The 21,457-nt window shown below is 43.1% G+C and overlaps 1 protein-coding gene across 1 annotated transcript in view; it reads right to left on the bottom strand.

The window, feature by feature from the left end:
• The window catches only part of ADTRP (androgen dependent TFPI regulating protein), a 61,038-nt gene that overhangs the window by 29,301 nt on the left and 10,280 nt on the right, over window positions 1-21,457 (bottom strand). The window contains exons 2-3 of the mRNA XM_034985679.1: window positions 21,171-21,305; window positions 19,483-19,584 (exon numbers count right to left, since the gene is read on the bottom strand). Coding sequence (XP_034841570.1) covers window positions 19,483-19,584; window positions 21,171-21,305 — 237 coding nt within the window. The remainder of the gene's footprint in view (window positions 1-19,482; window positions 19,585-21,170; window positions 21,306-21,457) is intronic.

Genomic DNA, 21,457 nt, shown 5'->3' on the forward strand with positions numbered 1-21,457 from the left:
TTCTTTTCAAGAAAGAGAAAGTTTCAGAAGCACGAGAATCTACTCTTGCTTTAAGAGCTACGCTGTCTCAGGGCACCACTGCCTCCCCTCAGATATCACATCACGGTGGCAATAAAGGACACAATGTGTAGGCAGCTGGTCTCCCTGGGAGATAAGAGCAATGCAGGAAAGCACCCTGTAAGCACAGGCCCCAGGGCAGAGTTCCAAACTCCCCACATGACTGATCCCATGATGGACGGGTTTCCACAATTTCTCCTTCCTGACTCTGGCTCTCCCTTGCTGACCCATCAGGGTATTCCTAAAGGGACTCACCAGCTGTTCTGCAAGAGCCGCAGTTGCTGGCTGATGACTTTCCCGAACACAAGTAGTTGGTTGATTTAGGGGTAGTCTGTGGGTGGGTGACGAGGGACGCATGAGCTCACTGCAGGGGTGTCTCACCCATAGAGGAGGCAGTGGCCAGGAGGGGCATTATAGGATGGTTAGCAGCATCCTTGGCTTCTACTCCCTAGATGCCAGGATATGCCTAGATACCAACCCCCCTCCGTTGTGACCATCAAAACTGTCTCCACATATTGCCAAATGTCCCCTGGTGAGCAAAATTAATCCCTGTTGAGAATGCCTGATTTAAGTAATTAATTAGCAAAGGAAGAGCATCTTACAGAGGTAGTTGACAAGGAGCAGTTAGAAAGTCTGGAGGTGAGGCACCTGGGTGCTTCAGTGGGTTAAGCCTCTGCCTTCCGCTCGGGTCCTGGGATTGAGCTCCACATTGGGCTCCCTGCTCAGCAGGGAGCCTGCTTCTCCCTCTCCCTCTGCCTGCTCCTCCCTCTGCTTGTGCCCTCTCTTTCTCTCTCAAATAAACAAATAAAATCTTAAAAAAAAAAAAAGTCTGGAGGTAAGGTAAAGAAGGAAAGAGAAATTTTTGATAAATATGGTCAAATGTGTCAAGTGTTGAGAAGGTATCAAGGCATGAGCACCCCTCCTCCCCAACCCGGTTTTAAAGACAAGAAGGCTGCAATGAGTAACCAGGAGCTTGTTCCTTGTGTTCCCAAATTGCTTGTTCTTCCTTCCAGGTTGACTCCCATTGTTCCTTGTCCAGTTCCCTGTACCTCTGGGTTTTAGCCTTTTATTCATGGTAATCTTGGGCTTGGACCTCGGAGCCCCTGGGCACGGGGGAAGGGCTAGCATGGCGATGTCTCTGTGGCTGCCACTGCCATCGGTTCTACAAACCCTAAGGCTGGGTAGAAACTAAAACAACTTTCTAAGTGCAAAATTTGGGAACCTACATTCAGGACAACTTGATGACAGTATGCTTGCTCAGATCCCCCTACACCCCTGGGAATGCAAGCCTGGGGCACTGAGACAATCCTCCCACAGCCAAGAAATTTGCTTCACTTCCTTATCACGGTTTTCTTAGGAAAAACAAAACAAAATTTCTCAAAAGGTCACAAAATTCCTTCTCACCACTGAATAGTAAAATGTGGCTTTTATGAGCTCCTAGATGTGTTTTGAGAGCGATGCCCAAAACACACAAGCTTTTATTCCTACTAGTTCACACTAGGAGAACTCTCTGGAATAACCCTCTGAAATAATCCTGCACTTTTTGGTTTCCACACTCAGAAAAAAAAAAAAAAAACCACAAAGGTTTTGGTTTTGTTTTGTTTACCTTAAAATCTGAATTTTTACTGGTAAAATCGGTTCCTATTAAGGGAAGTGAAATGCTGAACTCTCCCTTGCCTTTATGAGGCTTTTTTTTTTTTTTTTTTTATTCTGCCCTCAACATAAAGAAGACTCTTGATTACTATTGAGGTGTTCAAACATTAGGTTCCATGGCAGTCACCAAAGAACTTGTTCTATTTCTATTGAAGTTCTACATTTGTGGGTTCACTTTTCACATACATTTACTAATGCACCCCAGTAGTAGCCTCTTTGCTCATCAGCAGAAACCCATGGTTGGATCTATTATCAACCAAGCAAGCCTGGCAATAAAGAGGCTGGGGAATTGACCTTTCACACATTTTCACAGAGACGGAAAGAGGCTGTTTTTTCAATGGATTCTCCTTGTTTTTTCTTTGACCACCTCTCTTTCATCTGGTTAACTCCAACGTGGTCATGTCTTCATTCTTCTTAGTTTCAGCCTCTGCCAGTCTTCTTCCCTGATTCAATGGCTATTTTGAACTCCCTTTGGCTACATGAATACTCAGTTACCTAATTAACATCTGTTGATGGTGGTAACAGAGGAAGATGTAAGCCTGAAAAGCCTGCCAGAGAACATTCACCTCCCAGCCACAGTCCCCATCAGAAAAAAACAGTATTTTTCTTTTAATAAAAGATATGTAATTACCATGACTCTGTGCATCTCTTTGAACATACATCAGTCAGTAGTATATCATGTGTCAGAAAGAACAACCAAAATCCGCATAGATATTTCAAGACATCAGTAATCCCTCTAGAATTCTCCTCACTTAGAACTTTCTGAACAAAAGAACACCTCACAGTTTCAAAGCATTTAGTGTCAGCCACAGACTCTAAAGGCAGGCCTCCTAAAGCTTCCTCTCTGCCTCCAACACCCCCTTCACCCCAGCACATCCCACTCCGCCCCTGAGGAGGAATTGTGGGGCCAGTCAAGGGCACAAGGAAGCTACCAGAGTAAGAGGTGAAGAGTTCATTCATTCTTCCATGCAACAATCTTTAATAAGGGCCTACCTCATGCTAGGTGCTGTGAGAGGTGCTAGGATTAAGAGATAAATATGGGTACCTGGGTGGCTCGGTTGGTTAAGCGTCTGACTCTTGATTTCAACTCAGGTCATGATCTCAGGGTGGTGAGATTCTCTCTCTCCCTCTCCCTATGCTTTTCCCCTTCTCTTAAAAAAAAAAAAAAAAAAAAAAGGTAAACGTATGTGGTCCCTGCCCTTGTAGATCTTAGAGTCTAGTCAGCAAGATTTTCCATAAACAAGTAAAAAACCACATAGATACCAATCATATTATATGTTATGAAAGAAACAAACAGGAATCTGCACCAGAAGAAAAGTGGGGCAGCATACTTTAATTAGGGTAGACAGGGAAGGCCATCCTGAAGAGGTCATTTCTGAGCTGGGGCCTAAATGATAAGAGCGAGCCATGAAAGAGCAGGAGGACAACATTTCTGATAAAGAGGACAAAGCATGTGCAAAGGTCCTGGTATAGGAAAGAGCTCCATAAGGGTGGCAGGCTCAGAGCAGAGGCCAGGTTCATCAGACATGGCAGGCCACAGGAGGGAGTTTGGGTATCATTCTAAGTATAACAGAAAATCACTGAAGAGTATTAGGAGGGAATACTCAGTTTCAATCCATTTTGCTCTTATATGGAGAAGGTTGAGCATGGAAGCAGGAAGACCAGTTTGGAGGTGGTGAGTGCTTTAGATGAGAAGAGACTGTGGACACACTGTTGGCAGTGTGGAGCTAGAAAGTGAACAGATTTGCTAAACATTTTGGAGGCAGAATGGACAGGATTAGCTAATGGATTGGATGTGAGGGTGATGGGATGGTGGGAGGTGGCAAGGTCAATGCTGGTTTCTGTCTTGAGCAATTGGCAAGATGGCGGCTCCATTTTCTGAGAAAGAGGAGCCCTGGCCAGATTTGGCAGTGAGTATAACATGTCCACTTCAGGACCTGTTGACCTAAAGGTGTCTGGGACACTCCTATAGATAATGTCTATAACAGATGTGTAAGGTAGGCAGTTAGATGCGAGTCAGGAACTCAAAGGAGGGCTGGGCTGCAGACTGGGCACTGGGATGAGGATGAATGTTCCTAGGGAGAGAGTGCTGGCAGAGAGGATGGCCCGGGGCTAGCCCGGAAGCACACCATGATTTAGAGGGCAGGCAGAGGTCACAGCAGAGACCAAGGCAGGAAGAAAGCTAGTCAGTATAGTATCAACTGAGCCAAAAAAGTAGAGTTTCAAGAAGGAAGAAGCCTACTATGCCAAATGCTGCTGAGAAGTGAGTAAGTTGGGGGCAAAAGCAGGAGCCCCGGGTTTGGCCATGTGGTGATAGTTGGTGACCAGAATAAGAGGAATGAGCAGAGTAAAGCATAGATGATACTTATTATGGGTCTGTTCCATTCAGAGAAGATTTCCTGCTTCTTTTTCGTGTGGCTTGTCTGCCCAGAAGGAAACTCCTAATTAGCCAACCCCACCATCACCCCCCAAAATCCTGGTAAGAATCAGGGCAGGGCTCAGGAAACTGAAGTTATAGCTTGAGATTTGTCTTTGCCTCGGGTGGTAGAGAGAAGGGATGTCTTTCATCTTCTCATAGAATGGTCAGTTGGAAGACATGAAGCCAGAGAATAGGTCTCAGAAAAGTGGCCAAGCAGCAGGCTGCCATCTTGCTTCAGCAAGGCCCTAAGCTAAGGGGACAAGATGGACCACTCTGACTTACAATAATAGAAGGGATTAGGAAACTGCGGGGTGTGGGTGGGGAAGAAGCAGCACCTATGTTGGCCAAGTCTTTGTCTTGGGACATTCACATCTAGCAGAGGCTCAGAGGAGAGCTGGGAGTTTGGTTTCTGGTTAAATCTCTCAGTGGGACATATCCCAGTTTGCAAACAGGACTTGCATTTCACCCCTCCCCTGGTGAGGTAGCCCAGGTGGTTCTGTAGATCTGTGCAGAACTCCCACACTGATGTTAATGGGAAAGCAAATCAAGCAATCCTGAGAACATAAAAACCCAACCCCGAACATTACTTATATACAAACTAAACAGCATGCACCAGAATATAAAGAAACACACACTTGTGCTTAATTGTCAGATTGCCCAGCATAGAAGGCAGGCAATTTGGTCACCTCGAGTGATCACTTTATGATCAAGAGCCTTTCCTTAATTGCCAGAAATGTCTAAGGGCCTCCCCTCCAGGGACACCTGCCAGGATTAGAAAGGAGAACACGCCACCAAATTCATCTATAATCACAATTTAGTATTATTAAAGAGCAGCCTGCGGAATAAGCCCTGGGGACCAGGGCTCTTGCCCCTGATAAAGGGATGAACAAAAATGGATTGCTGAATCATTCATTCTTCTTCTTTGCTTATGCCTATCCTTTCCGAAGGAGCACTTTCGAAACTTTGCATTTTCCCTTCAAATGTATCTTGACCTTCCTATGTTGCCACTCCTTTCTCCATGTCTGACTACATTATTAACTGGAATAGTTCAATTAGGGGTTAGTTGCATAATTTAGAAATTTGTGACTTGGAGAGCAGTAGAAATGCTTGCGGGGGGGTGGGGGGAGATAACTCAATCCTGCACAAAGGCCGTAAAGCACACCTACATTCGTGGGACTCCATCCCACATGGAGTCCTGTGCTCATGCTTTTCTCTATGCTTCGGAACGGCTCCTGACCATGGATTCAAATTCTCATCGGTGTAGTTTTATTTTTCCTCTTCAGCTTTTCTGCTCCTGCTGATGCAGAAGTCACTCCATTTCCGTGTGGCTATTTTAGACATTATAACGTGCTCATTTAACTTGGTAGTGTATAATAGAAGTCATTATCTCTAGCCCCACCCCCCGCAATCCAAGGCAGCCTTAGAATGCCTTCATTCCAACCATCCTCCTCCCAATTTACATTCTATTTTCATCCAGCATTTTAACTCATTCTTTTTTTAAATCACCATAAGTTGAACAAATTGCTTGCCATTTGCTTTTGGTATCTCCGACCTCCCTTCTGAGATCATTTTCCTTCTTCCTGGAGCATTCCCGTTAGCCTTTCCCATTACTGAGGGTCTGTAGGTGATAAAGTTTATTTCCGTGCATCTGAAAATGTCTTTATCTTGCCTCTGTTTCAGAAGATACTTTCAGGGAGTAAATAGGCTGGCAGGTTTTTTTCTTCAAGACTTGAAGCTGTTACTTCACTGTCTTCCAGCTTCTTTGTTGCTAATGAGAAACCAGCTATCAGTCTAACAGCAGTTACTATTTGGGAAATCCATCTTGTTAATCTGGCTGCTTCTGGCATCTTCTTCATGTGTAAGGTGTCCACAGTCACACAGTGGCTAGATGTCTGCCCTTCATCCTGCGTGGGGATTTTTGCTACTTCTTGAATCTGAGGGTTACTTTTTCAAAAATTCTAGGAAATAATGTGACTCTCTCTTCAAGGATGGCCTCCTTCTTCGAATATTGTACCTCCCTCTTTTTGTTAGCTCCTCTTTGGTTTTATTTTAGCTTTGGGGACTTTCCATTACTTTCTTGTCAGAAGTCAGACATTTAAACATCTTTTCAAAAATATTTTAGTCAACGTTTTAGGTGTCTTATAATGTTTGTTTCGGGCTACATTGGGCATTTCTACAGCCAGAAACAGAAGTCACTCAAGACCTTGTTTCCTTTGGGTGGATAACTCGCTCACGTGAAGGGTGTGGGCATGAATCAGAAGGAAGCGGGGATTTTATGGGCATGTATCAGTCAGGACCCCAGGAGGGACACAGAAGCCCACTGAGGGATTGCAAGGAGGAAGGTCTTAGAGGCACAGGGAACTGTTGGAAAGGGTAGGGCAGTAAGAGGGAAACTTCTGCGAGAAGGGGTAATTTAAGGGAGCTGGCCAACAGGCTGTGGCTACTGTCCTAAGTCTCTGGGAGCTGCTACCGTCGATGCCAGATGCTTGTAGTGTAAACTGTGTGATTCCTGGGTGCTTGTCCTGCAGCCACGGCTAACCTCGGGTCTGTTTCCCCACACAGCTGTTTTCAGCTGCCACTAGAGAGTAATAGCTTCTTCTCTTGCACCGCTCGTGAGAGTGCCCTTTATTGCCTGGCTCTCACTGGGAACCATGTGGAGAAAGGTATTCCAGGAGCTGTGTGTAGTTCTGGGATTTATACCCTTGCTACTCAGGGGAGGATGGAGAAGGAGTAATGGTGATTCCAAGTAGACAGTGATTTGGCACTTGGGTCCTTATGTATCGCTGAAAGCTTCATGTTGTACATATATTATTTTCTTTGTTCCTAATAACATCACTAAGAAGAACAAGAAACATATACCTATTTTTTATTTTTAAAGTAAAATCAGAGAAAAGGATGAAACAGAACAGAGCAATCTTTTTTTTTTTTTTAAGATTTATTTATTTATTTGAGAGAGAGAGCAAGCGTGTGCATCCAAGCACAGGGGGAAGGAGCAGAGGGAGAGGGAGAAAAAGTCTCAAGCAGATTCCGAATTGTGTGCAGAGCCAAACGTAGAGCTCGATCTCATGACCCTGAGATCATGACCTGAGCCAAAACCAAGAGTCAGACGCTCAACCAACTGTGCTACCAGGTACCCCCTAAACACACTTATTTTAAGGAACCCAATACCCAGAGAGGTTTATCAACTTTCTTAGAATCACACAGTAAGACAATGGCAGAAATGGGACCAAAATTGAGGTTTTCTGGTACTTAAAGGCAATTCTCTTCATGAAATCAAAACTTAACTTGTAGGAAACATCGGAGATCAATCATTTTTGCAACTTAGACAAGCGAAGAAATTTTGCTTCATTCACCCTAATCTGACCTTTAAGGATCAAGCTCCAGCACCCTTTTCCTAATAATTTATCCCTTTCAACTCTTCAGCCCAAGAAGCAACTTAACGGATGTGAAGATAGCAAATGCTTCACCAGTCCATTTTCTGATGACCTGCACTTGAAGATGTCTCAGATTATCTGTGCCATGCTCCAGAAGTAACCACCTCAAAAAAACCCACAAACGTTAAGTCCCATTCTCCCTGGATAGGTAACTCATACTCCATTTGTCAAATATCATCCGACAAATATTTCTTAAGCACCTTTTGTGTAAGGCTTACAATTTCTGTGATCATCATAATATTTTAATGCTACTAACTCTGACATTATTAGGTTAGCAAAGTATTTTAAAATATGTCAGTAAAAGTATGCATATTAATTAAAATGTTCCCACATATAAGCTTTATACTAACCTCCCAGGGCTGATGGGAGACAAAAGACTTTTATTAAATACTATTTGATAGGTTAAGTATTTTAGTATCTCTGCCAATCATTGCTATAAATGCATATTGAATAAAAATGAATAAAAGAATATTTATTGTCAAGCTTGAAATGGGTGAAAAAGGAAACTGTCACTGTATTATTTTCTGTTCGAGTCAGATGTCCTCAGACAATAGCAAAAAACAGCATTTTCAAGCAATGGCCACACCCTCTTGCCACTTACTAACATCATGTTTTCATTCTGTGTTTAAACATTCATAATTAGACAGCTGATTCTCTGAGTGGAGAGATGGGGTGCGGGCCAACATGCCTGTAGGTTTTTGTGTTAAAGGAGGGTCTTTTTAATGGCATCCATGGTATTTTCAGTTATTTTAGTTGTTCAAGGACAGTAAGTATATTCATGACAAGAAAGGCAGGACCAAATGTGCAAAAAGCCACAAGTGAGAGAAGACACCGTCTCTCTCCAATTGTACAAAAAGTAGAGTGTCCATAGAGTACACAAACTCTTAGATAATTGGCAAAAAATGTATACTTTCACAATGGGAATGTATGAAAAAATTTCACAGAAGCATGAATGAAAGCTTTAAGAAGTCCAAGTTCTACCCACATTTTGATAACTCTAGCTCCCACAAGTATGTGTCTTACAGCCCAGCCCTCACTCCCAGATTTAATCAAGGCAGCCTTACGTGGGTTGAAATCAGTGGAATAAGAAGCTGCTATGTTTTTGGATCTTCTCCATCATGATAAGTGAGAAAGGCATTTGTGATAAGTAAGAAAAACCATCTGATTAAAAGGAAAGTACATTCAGCTAATCACAGAGCTGACCTCACCAGTCAGAGGTTGTAAAAGTCAGCTAGCCCCAAGCTGCATCTGGTCGGCACACATATTGTCTACTTTAACAGTGACCCCAAAACTGTGAGCCAGTACTTTTAAATCTGAAGGTTTCACATTTTGTAAAATGCAGATTTCCAACTTGGGTTTGTTCTTTTTTTTTTTTTTTTTTAATGACAGCTACCCTCTTTGGACCAAATAAGATGCCTCCCTACTGTTTCCACAGCACTGAGGGGATTTTTCTTCCTTCTCACTGTTCCTATGCTTAAAGAACTGCTCTGTTTTCAAAGAGGAGAAAATTAAAGTGAAATCTAGTGAAGTCTAGAATCTCTGTGAGGTTTCTTCTGTGCGCTTGCCTCCCTCAGTTTCCTTACCCTCCCAGCCCCTTCAGATATGCACATTTGTGACCTTGGATTGGGTCTTAACTTTATTGGCCCAATGGCACCACATCAGTATACCATGCAGGGCCAGATCCAGAAAACCAAAGGTAAGAGCAGAATATCCATGCAACTGTGAACTCAGCCTCAGACTGGCATCCATGCCAATCAAACCATTTATGCAGGCCTAGAATCACGTCTCTCATCTGCCCCTTGGTTTTTATTTAGAAAGAAATTACAACCACCACAGTAATGACCAAAAGCAATTTTTTAAAAATGCTATCCCTCAAGAATGTCTTATTTTTAATCCTGATGTACTCACAGAAGAAGGGCCCATGAAGATACGCGATCGCTCATAATTGTATGACCAGAGACCTTTTGGGGACTTGGAGAGTCTCCCAGTGTGAGGATCAGTGTTGGGACACCACGGTGTAGGGAAATTGAGTAATAAATGATCCATGTGGCACATCCAATAATTTTAAGACCTTCCTGGTCAGGACTGAAAATGAAACCACCAAGGTTGCTTAATGGCAGGCTCTAGAACTGCATGTATGTGGGTGCCCGATTATAGATAGACCCACCATTCAAGTTTAGAAGGGCCATTAGGTCTGCTGGGGGCTAAGCAGAATACAAAGAGCCCACAGGAACAGAAAAGGGAAAGAAAGCCCACATTTGCTAAACTCTTAACCATGTGCTTCACACAGTGCTGGGCACATGACAAATACCACAACCACACCAAGTTGTCTCCCTAAAAGTAGGCTCTGGCCAGGAGCACTTGGATGGCTCAGTTGGTGAAGCGTCTGACTCTTGATTTTGGCTCAGGTCGTGATCTCTGGGTTTTGGGATCGAGCCCCTGGTCGGGCTCTGTACTCAACGGTGAGTCTGCTTGAGATTCTCTCTCTCTAACCCTGGGCTCCTCCTCCTCCCAAAAGTCTTCCCCATCTACGCAAATTCACCCAGTTTCTTATGCTAAATATCAGGGGAGTGATCTTGTATTTTTTCCTTTGCCTTACCTTTTAATCCATCAGCAAGTTTGTAAATTCTACCTCCAAGGGTGCCTGGGTGGCTCAGTTGGTTAAGCGACTGCCTTCAGCTCAGGTCATGATCCCAGAGTCCCAGGATCGAGTCCCGCATCGGGCTCCCTGCTCAGCGAGGAGCCTGCTTCTCCCTCTGACTCTCCCCCCTCTCATGTACTCTCTCTCTCTCTCTCATTCTCGCTCTCTCAAATAAATAATCTTTAAAAAAAAAAATTCTACCTCCAAAATACTCCTGCAGTCCCTCCATTTCTGCCCATCTCCACACCTACCTCCCTGGCCCAAATACCAGGACTCCCACCGGGATGCTTTCAATGGTGTCCTAATTGGTCTCACCACCTGCACAATGTTCTGTAGATGACAGCCAGAGTGGGCCTCTCCTGATACAAAGCGGGTCATGTCACACCCCAGGAACAACTCTGCAAAGTCTTCCAGTGGCAAGACAAAGAGGATGCACAATCCTCAGCCTGGCCTCCACGGGACTGCAAGCTCCCACAACCCTACCAGCCACTCTCCCACCTAGTTGGCATGTCTCCCTTGCTCTCCCTTCCTCCAGGGCCCCGAGTTCCTTCCCACCCCGAGGGCTTCATGCGTGTCTGACCTCTGACTGAACTCCTTTTTGCCCTGCTCCCTACCTGCTAACACAACTCATCCTCAAAGAGGCCTTTTTCTGATACACAAGTCCATATTAGGCACTCCTGCTGGTCTTTCTCCTAGGATACTTAAAGTTTGTCCTTATACTTTAATTTGGGAGATTGTTTAATATCTGCCCCTTCATAGACTATACATTCGGTGAAGGCAGGCTTCTGTCTGTATCCTACATCATCTGTCCCCATACACACAGTGCACAACAGACGTGAACAAGACACTCAGCAAAAATGTTTTGCTTCTCTTTAGACTCCTTCATTCATCCCTCCCTCAAAAGCACAGGGAGAAGGGCAACAAGGATTTAATCTAAAAAACAAAACAAAAAGTCTGCAAAGATACACTCGAAGCTCATGTAGAATCACTGAGCATAAAAGCAGGATCCCCACTTTGAGCAAAGCTTTTACTCTCACTCCCACAGACGGACAGCCACCTAGTCTCATGCGGCTCAGCATGCATGAGCTCCCTGGAGAAAGAGCTCTTTCTTGTCCCCATGTGCTCACTCCTCCTTAGCTTTGCTTTTGGGTGAAAGGTTAGAGAAAATGGATGAATCTCGTGAGCATATGAAGGTGAAAAAGGATACAGCTGGTAAATAAGTAAGGCTACTGGTAGGGTGGTAGAGTTGACTAGATTTAGGAATTAGTTGAGAAAGCAAGCACCTATATATATGGATGTGCCCATGAGATTATGAGGGGTTGCAGGGCAGGCCCAAGAATGCAAAACTCAAGACAGAAAGTGTCTGAGAGCTAGGAATCCATGGGATGTTGGATGTGTGGCTTGGGGATAAGTGGAGTCACCATCCAGGAGACTAGACAATGCCCTGCAGAAATATTCCACTGCCCGGTAATGCAAGGACCTGGAGGTGAAAGAGATGGTTGCCATGGAAGTAAAGATGAATTAGACAAACTCGAACTTCCAGTTAGGCACAAGGGACTGCTCTGCAGCAGGGAAGATGCAGAGACCAGGAAAGGGGGAGGGGGCAGGTGGAAAGCCCGTGGGCAGCCCCCTCCTCCAGGTGAGGATGGGGCTCCACAGCTGTCTTGGAGTGGCTGCCAGTAGGCTTCCAAAACAGCCAGAAGCATGGTGTGGCTTTTCTGTGCTGACTCTCTCATCAGGCAGGGGATGTTCCTTGGAATCTGACAGAGAAAGCTCTCCTACCTGGGCTGCTCTTGGGCATCTTCACTTCTGTGCTGAGATTGTGGGATGTTAGCTCTTTCCTACCCACTTAGGTTTTTTTTCTTTATCTTGGTATTTTGGAGGGTTTTAGGATCCTCTGTTATGAGTTTCTCCATCTGGTTATTCTCCAACAAAAAGTCATTCTTCTCATTGGTTGTATTGCACATGGTTGCCATGGAAGTAAAGATGAATTACATCACACAGGAGGGGAGACCCACCAGCATACCCTCAAGGGCATGGAATGATTTTGATTATTCAAATGCCTAGTAACTTCTTAGAAGATATATATATTGTTTTGATCATTAAAAAAAAAAAAGCTTTGACCTTAATTTTGAAATTGGGATGTATTTTCTAAGGGGTATTCTTCTATTTAGAAAGCAGCCTGTTGTTAGAGAACCACGGGATAATGGAATTGTGAAAGCAAACCAGTCTTCAGCACACACTGGAAGTTCTCTGAATCAGGATTTTAAAAAATAAAATAATAAAAGATAAACTTTGACTATTGTGTTTCCTGCTCTCAAGAGATGAAGCAAGCAGGCACCGTGATGCTTGGTTCTAATTACATAAAACTGTGAATGGACTGGTAATCCTTTGGCTGTTCATTATCACAATCTCCCCTATTTACCTTAAGACTTCCTGAGGGGCAAGATGGCTTTATTGTCCTTCCTCAGTTAACTCTGCTCCCTAATCCTGGTTTAGCTTCGGATTTCACTGCTGAGCCCGAAGCATTCATTCAACTTCTCAGTGTTTCCCAGGTGAATGCCCTGGGAGAGCCTAAACTCCTTAGATTAGGAACTGAATAGAATGAATAAAGGTGTAGCTAGAAATGGTTTAAAACAAGAGGACAACCCATAAATAACCCCGAAGACCCATTCTGACCTTCTGGCCTCCAGAACTACACGATAATAAATCTGTGTTGTTTTAAGCCTTTAGGCGTGTTACTTTGTTAAGCAGCAAGAGGAAATTAACACATACAGCATGACGAAGGCTCTACCACCCCTTACCACCATGCCATCAAACCGCTCTTGAGCAAGTCACTGGAGAGTTCAATATTGCTGAAGCCAATGGAAAATTCTAATTCAAGTCATCTTACAATGTCATCATACTTGACCTCTAGAAGTTTTCACATGCAATACTTCCTCTTTCTTGAAACTTTTGTATACTTGATTTCTGGGAGGCCAGAGGGCACTGGGTTTCCTCCTAACTCATGAGCACCCCCTTCTCAATTTCCTTTGTAAAATGCTCCTGCTTCCCCTCCTAGGCACAGGAAATGGAAGGTTCTAAGGCTTCATACTGGGGTATCTTCTCCAACCTTACTTACTCTTTAGGTGATCTTATTTAACTTGAAAAAGAATCATTATGATGAAGACAACCACGGTTATGGCACAGTGTGGAAATCTCTTTCATGCTCATATGTACAACTTGCCCATTCTGCATCTCAGTTTTGTTGTCTGTTAGGCATCTCAAACATATCCAAGCAGAACAAAATTTCCTGTGGCTCCCTCCCTCACTTTACCCAAATTTCTGTGAAAACATCAGCTTACCATAGAGACATCCCCTGGGCACTCTGATTACGCTACACCTTATAGACCTACTAGTTCTAAACACACACACACACACACACATACACACCATGCTCTGTCCCCTCACCCTACTTTATTTTTATTTTTAGTACTTTCACTAAAGTACCTGACATCATTTATTCTTTATTCATTTGCTTGTCTTCCCCACTAGGATGTATATATTCTCCACAAGGACAGATTTCTGTGGTCTGTTTTTGCATCCTTAGTGCTTAGAAGAGGGCCTGGTACATAGAAAGCACTCTATAAATGCTTGTTAGCACTGCCCCATGTTAAAGTTAAATGCCTTGCTTATTATTATATGTATTAGCTGGTTATATATTATATAAAAATATAGAGAAATAATATAATGTAAGCTTCCTATAGTGAGATAACACTTGATAAAAATGGTGTCAATCAAGGTATGGTTTACAAAGGTATTTTTTGAGGAGAGTATATTTCCAACTATCTCACTGTATGAGAGCTGCATGGTTTCTGTTAATTTTGAACCGTGCTTCAGGTGTCCTCAGATGGATCTCCCTTACCACCCTGTGAGTGACGTGGGCTGGGGCACTCTATCAGCAGGACATACTTTGGCTGGTATCTTATGTCCTGGGGAAACAGGTGGATGGGAGGTGGAGTCTCCCGTGGGAACCTTGACCAGGTCCCTCTTTTTTTTCAGATGTGGACTTTCTGGGGAATAATAACTGGAGGGGGGGGATTGTGTTTGTATTTTTTTACTGCCACAAATGTTCTCTCAAAGATGCTGCATAACACAGCCTCTGCTTTTAATAAGTTAAAAGACTGAGTGGAAATATATATATGTGTATGATATACATATCTATCTATATATTTATCTATCAATACATATATAGAGAGAAGATTAGATATAAAATATCTATAGTTTAAGCTTCTTGAGGTTCGGAAACCAACCTAAATTGTTCAGGTTGCCCCCAAGGAGAGTTGATCATTTCTCTTATCACTCCATAGAGATTTCTCTTATTCTCTTATCTCCCCATAGAGATGAAAACAGCTCTATGTATATCATAATGGCTTTTTAAAAATGAATAATTCTTTATTTTGTCTTTTAGATTTGAACTGAGCATTAAAATCATCTGGGAGTCCTCTTTTCAAGTATATGCTCAGTTACTCAGGAGGTCTTAACCTGAGTCCCATAAATGGAATCTATAGACTCATAGATTCCCTGATACACAAAAAGATCTATTCCCAAAGGCTGAAAAACACTGAGCTACACATAGATACCTAGATTGTGGATCTCCTCTGCTCAGAGAAATGGTGGGGTGAGGAATCAGGAAGGCATGGGGGATGGGGTGGTAACTTGTCATGACAAAGGGTGGCCCTTTGGAATGGACGTGCCCACAGATGACCTTCTTTACTCATCAGAGTTCACCTACCTCTACTTAGCAGCCCAACTATGTCACAGCAGGCTTATGAGTGGGAGAGAAAAATCTGAGATTGGGTCTGAATTTAGGGAGAGACAACATCTTGCATGCTATGAGTGAGTAAGAAACTGAAAGGTATAGAGTTGCCCTGTCTTGACATTATGACTCCCCAGCACACCCCCAGAGAGCCCAAAGGCCTTCTAGATTGTTTAGTCATAGCACACCTGTCGGTCAAAACCAGGCCAGAACACAGGGGACATAGAAGCCCTCTTCCTGACCACGTCTTTCATTTGGCAATAATTATACACTGTGGCTTGACACCTCATATGGTGATGTCTTCTATTAGTATTAACTATTATTTTATTATTTCACCTTTGTGTGTATATACTAGGCTCAACCAGATTTAAGATTTAACCAAATCAAAAGCTTTGTCAAATATTGACCATGGTGCTACACACACAGTTGGTACTTAATCATTTTTTCAAATGAATAAATGACAATGCATGAAATAAGTAAGACGCTATATCTATCTGGCACTTGCTCCAAGGTAAAGAGCCGAAGTAAGGCCTGTCTCTTGAAAGCAGGTTATTTTGAAACTTCCTTTAATATCGATGAAAGCTTTATCAGTTCTAAAATTCTGTGACCATGCATTGAGAGTTTTATATGATGATAACATATCTACACCACCCTTAATACTTTATAAAGTGCTTGCACACACGTTCTCAATAACTGTGTACTATTTTAAAATGTAGAGGGGCTCTGAGGGGGTTCTCTGATCTATTTCAACTCTCCCCGGTGGCTACCTGAACAATTTAGGTTGGTTTCCAGAGAAATAAGTTCCCTAGCTCCCTTCAGGTTAGGATCTGATGGTTTCCTCAGTTACTGAGTCCTCTTCCTGCTATTTAAGTCTGTATGCTCTCATTCTATCTTTAGTAGTCATTTAGATAAGACCTGGGGAGTTAATGTTTTCCTGGCGAAACCTGGAAGAACACTTTGCTGTTCTTCTTCTTCTTTCATGAAGATTTGAAAACACTTAGCAATGAAAGAGGCAAGTTGATCTACTTTAAATAAGACAGCCTGGCTCTAATGGGAGTTCTTAGGGCACCAGCCAGTGGCAGCCTGTCAATGGTGAATACAAATATCTCACTGATGTTACTATTTGGTTTGAATAAAAAGCACCGGTAGAAAAATGTCCATTAGAGATGACAGTCAACTTTGAATGGCCTTACTTCAATAATGAGTCTCCAATGAGCTAGAAGGATCGGGCTGGGAGGATTCCAAAGACCTGATGAATCATTAAGGGGTTAGAACCACACTGTGGCAAAGGGGAGTGTTATTTCTTAATTTGACAAATACTACTCATTAAACCCAGGGCAGCATCACAGATGGCAACGGGAAAAATATTCCAAAGCTAAAGCTAGAATAGCAAACATAAGTACTGTTGTGGAATGAAAGAATCTTTCAGGAAAGCATGCAACTGGTTATGTACAGCAATAATCCTTATACTGTGGAAGAGAAAAGGGGGTGATTCCCTTTAGATCAGGGCCAGCCACATATGGAGGCAACTAGTATGAAGTGTCCAGGCTGACCCCCCACCATCACTCTGACCGTCACAATGGTGGTTTCCAGGTACTCACTCCTTTGGATTGTCATGGAAGGACACTGTTAGCACGTAGAATTGACAAACTGACCCAGTAATAGTCATTTCCATATTCATTCATACTGGTATCTGAGAAATTAGCAGAGAGCATTCCTCGAGGCAACCGATCAGGGGGATTCAATAGTAAGAAAAAAAAAAGTCCAGACCAAGGGACATGATCTGAGAAAGAGGCATGAGACGCAGTCTTGAAGATCTTGGGTTTGGAGCAGAACACAAGGAAGCATGGAAGTTTGGAGGTGACCACATTAGGGATACCCAATGCTGGTTTTGCTGATGCCAACATTTTTCCATAATGGCTCTGTTGGGAGTTTCTCCAATTAAATGAACAGAAGAGTCTGTGTCTGACCCAAGGCAGTTTCCTTCCCCCTCTCCTCTCTTTGTCACCAGTATCACTCCTCCGTGGACTCGGCCCTTTCTCTCTAAAGCTCTCTAAGGTTAAGCCTAATTGATTGACCATAGGACAAGGAGCAGGGTCAACAGAAACTCCCACTGTGAAGGCACAAAATAATCTTAAGACCCCTGTTGTACAATATCTGCCTTAATTAGTTTACGGATATGTTGTACATTATCCAATTATCTGCTTCCAAAATTACCAAAAGTCCATATGGCTGTGTAGCAAGGTCACAAATGCCAGGCATTGCCATTGCAAGGGTTTGGAAGAAATCCAACTTCATGTCTATGTGGAAAATGGAACCCCAAAGAGGTAGCAAGCTTGTAATGGTTGTAAGAGGACTTCTACATAAGCTCACTAAGCCATGAAAAAAGTGTTCGGTATATGTGTTTGGCTCCAAATTAAAGACACTTCTTACACTCTTGCCTTTTCATTTTAGTAACATCTAGCTCAGTCACTTGTCCCAAATCACTTCATTTTCTTAAGTCAAGTTTTGGCTTATTACCATACAGATGGGGATTCTGGATTTCTTTTTTTTAAGTGAGAATTCTCAGTTTGCTATGTTAATCAAGCAGAGTGACATCCTTTTTGATTGCCTGGTGAATTATGAAACCAGATCAAGTCACAGATTTTGCACTTATTGTAACAAAAAGCAAGGAAGAGTGAGTTAGTCTTAAATCCAGCTGTCCCATTTATGAGCTTGGTAGCCCCTAGGGAAATTGCTTAACCTCTCTGAACCTTTTATTTTTTTCTAATTTATAAAAATCAGGATATGGTTGTCATCTAAGGAAAGTTGTGGGAATTAAATGAGCTCATGTTTGAAGAACAGGCTTAGCACAGTATATAGTGCCATTAAAAATCAGGAATATTTCCTACATGGGTGTCTCAGATTAATGTTAATGGGAATTTGGGAAGGTGAGGAGGTGGTTTGACCAAAAGAAGGTGGTGGGAGGGATTCCTGAGAGGTGGGACTTATTTAATATATAGTTTTTTGTCCTGAACTCTGAATTAGGTCAGAAATTGTGTATCTTTGTCAATTAATAATCACTAACTCACTGAGTACATATTTAAAGTGAAAGTACATTTTTCTGGGGGCAGGGCCATGAAGGGGCAGAGTTAACGGAGTTGCTTTTCCAAACTGATAATCATGTGAGTTTTAAGACAATTGGGTTAGGAGTGGAAGAAAGTCTGTGAACTTGAAGAACCTTCATATTCTCCCTTGAGGTGTCCCCTGTTTTTTTTTTAATGTCATTTACTTTGCAGAATCTGAGACCTCCTTCCAAACTCCTCACTAATGTGGAAATGCATTTGTAAATATTGAGAAGCTGAGCTAGGACTCTGAATATGTCCTGCATACATGCAGTGCCAATGACTCAGACCTCCTCTTTCATCCAAGATGGGGCCAACCATGTACCAGCACAGCTTGTCCAGCTCACTGTTCCTGGCATTCAGATACCAGTGACCTGAATCTCTCAGAATAGGTTCTGTTTACTATTCAGCCCCTCAAAAATAAATGCGTGAATAAAAAACCAAATGGGGGGGTGCCTGGGTGGCTCAGTCGTTAAGCGTCTGCCTTCGGCTCAGGTCATGGTCCCAGGGTCCTGGGATCGAGCCCCGCATAGGGCTCCCTGCTCCGCGGGAAGCCTGCTTCTCCCTCTCCCACTCCCCCTGCTTGTATTTCCTCTCTCGCTGTGTCTCTCTCTGTCAAATAAATAAATAAAATCTTAAAAAAAAAAAAAAACAAATGGGGATAACTCCAGAGGGACAAGTAAAGAATAAGTGCATTTGCAACGAATGGTCCTAATCAAGTGTTAGCTAAAGAGCTGCTGATGAGCTGGGAGATGTTCTTTGGGTGTTGGGGTGGATTTTTCATAAAGGTGGCTTGACTTCTTTTCTAGATCAGAATTTCATTACATGTTATTCACTGAAGTCACTTCTCTTTCAGGACTGCGGTTGCCAAGAAATTGCCTGTCCTTACGGTTGGGTGTCTTTTCAATGACTTCAGAGGCAACTTGCAAACAGTGTTGCCTAGATATCCCCTCTGCTTGCAGTGACTCCAATTACAGTAGCTGTTTTTGCTCATTTTGTATCCTCACTGTGCTCTCTATTTATTTATTTATTTAGAGAGAGCACAAGCCAATGTGCGTGAGCAGGGGGAGGGACAGAGGGAGACGAAGAGGGAGACTCTCAAGCAGACTCCCTGCTGAGCATGGAGCCCAACACAGGGCTCCATCTCACAACACTTAAGATCACGACCTGAGTGGAAATCAAGAGTCGGATGCTCAACTCGCTGAGTCACCCAGGTGCCCCCTCACAGTGCTCTTTAAATAAATAGTGATGGGATGGAAAAGGAGTGAATAGGATGATGGGGACTGAGATGTTTGGAAACATAAATAAGGCACTTTGGAGTTCTTGGTACAGAGCCTGATGCCTTTCCATGGTCACTGAATTTGCCCTTTACTCACCATTGCATGATTCAACCATACTGGAAAGATACCATCTAGGGCCTTAGGGTAAACGAGCTCTCGATCGTAGAGAAAGAGGATCCAGAATGACAAAAATACAAACTGGAAAATAAAATACAAAAATAGCATCATTAAGTCTGTTTTCCATCAGAGCTTTCTAAGTTAACCAAGGAAACTTGGAGAAATAAAAATAGAGACCAGTTTTAAAGGTACCCTATAGACAGGTTATAGAAATGTAAAATGAAGACAAACTTCCTGACTGTTGAATTGCTATGTTCACACTCTGGGGATTCCAGAGAATTGGGGATCAATTATTCGTCCTCGTGGCAATCAGGGAGGATATAGATAAACAGGATTCACAGACCATTAAGTCATTCTATTTTAACCAATGACCTCTCTAGTCTAAGCTTTCACCAGGAGTACTGAGATCAGCCACATGGGTGGTTTGAGTCTTACACTTTCCTTGCCCACCCTCTGAGTAGGCATAACAAGGGGATGCAGGGAGACTGGGAGAGGGCAGAAGTGACAAGCGCCCAGGATAATTCACAAGCTAGTTAATGAGAGTTGCATCTCCCCCTTGCTCAGAGCTTTGGAACGATCCTCATCCTCTCATGCCCCTTGGCTGTCTTATCAAAGTGTCTGTCCTCTGTGTTACAAAGTCAGTGCAGAGATGGGGGAAAAAATAACCATTAATTTTCCAATCTTCCTATCTTCTTAAATTCCAAAGACTCCATTTCTAAGCCCTAAAAAAAAAAAAAAAGAATAAACTCCATTGCTACTAAAAACCTGATATTTAGATGTATGGGAGTGGAGGAGGAGGTTATCCTGCGAAGTAAAACTGGAATGCCAGGACTTGCTCTGTTATCTGAGAACTCGTCAGTGTTTGGGCAGTTTCATTTTGCTTTTAAGTCTGAAGTTTCAATACTGTAGGATGCAGGACAACGACAGGCGGAGGGAGGCAGTCATTTCTAAGCATAGGCCCTGCTGGGCAGCCGGCAGGCTTGATCTCAGTTTGTTTCCATTCTAACCAATGAATGAAAACAGAAGCAGTGTCATCGAAACGTGGGCAGTATCAGCAAATACGCTCACTGTCGCTGGCATATGTCGGGCCCCCTTCCAGTGTCCATTCATTCAGCAAAATGAATGAGGTACTCACTGTGCACCCCACACTAGATTATTTTGGACAGACTGTCTTGCTCTCTCCCCAATTGTCTTTTCCACGAGCCAACTCTGAAGTTCTCATACCCTCTCCCCACCCCTTTTTTTATGGTTTCCCCTTGCAGAAGTAACATATGCTCATTGTAGCAAGTGAAACAAGATGTATAAAAGGGAAAATGAGTCATCTGTCTCCCCAGCACCCTGCATTCCCAGGACTCTGGTGGAGCCAAAGCTATCTTAGTTGTAGTTTGATTAAGAAAGATCCTTCAAACTTCCCCATTGGACATCCACAAGGATCTTGAATCAAACTTTTACAAAGATAAGAAGGCAGTGATAATTCTGGTCAGTAATGAGCCTTCTTTCCTGATGACACTGGGCAACACAGCGCAGTCCTCAGACAAGACATTCATGCAAATGCACTTGCTCTGATTCACAATAACGGGCACCTGAACAGCCTTGCTGCCCAGGAGAGGTGTTGTTCATCCAAATGGACATGTGTATTATATCACTAACACATCTTTGTGACTTACTGTGGAGATCGGAAAAGCCAGCGTGGTAAAAAGCAGGTCTCTGAAGGCGGTCATGAACTTAATGTCTTTTTCCCCCTTAATTCTTTTTAGCACATCTTCCATGCAGGCGACCCCGTAGAAAATGGCCTGCAAGAGCTAAATTCATTACAACAAATGAGGGCATTTTCATTTGCTTTAATTAATACATTCTTCACTGACGTAAAGCTCCATCCCTCTGGGAGCAATGTTGATTTGAGAAGGAGGGGGCTGTTGGCTGTGTTGGTTGAGAGCCAATTCAAGGGCTGGTC

Source organism: Mirounga leonina, unplaced genomic scaffold (genome assembly GCF_011800145.1).
Source record: "Mirounga leonina isolate KUSES-001 unplaced genomic scaffold, KU_Mleo_1.0 Mir_366, whole genome shotgun sequence".
Lineage (NCBI taxonomy): Eukaryota > Metazoa > Chordata > Mammalia > Carnivora > Phocidae > Mirounga > Mirounga leonina.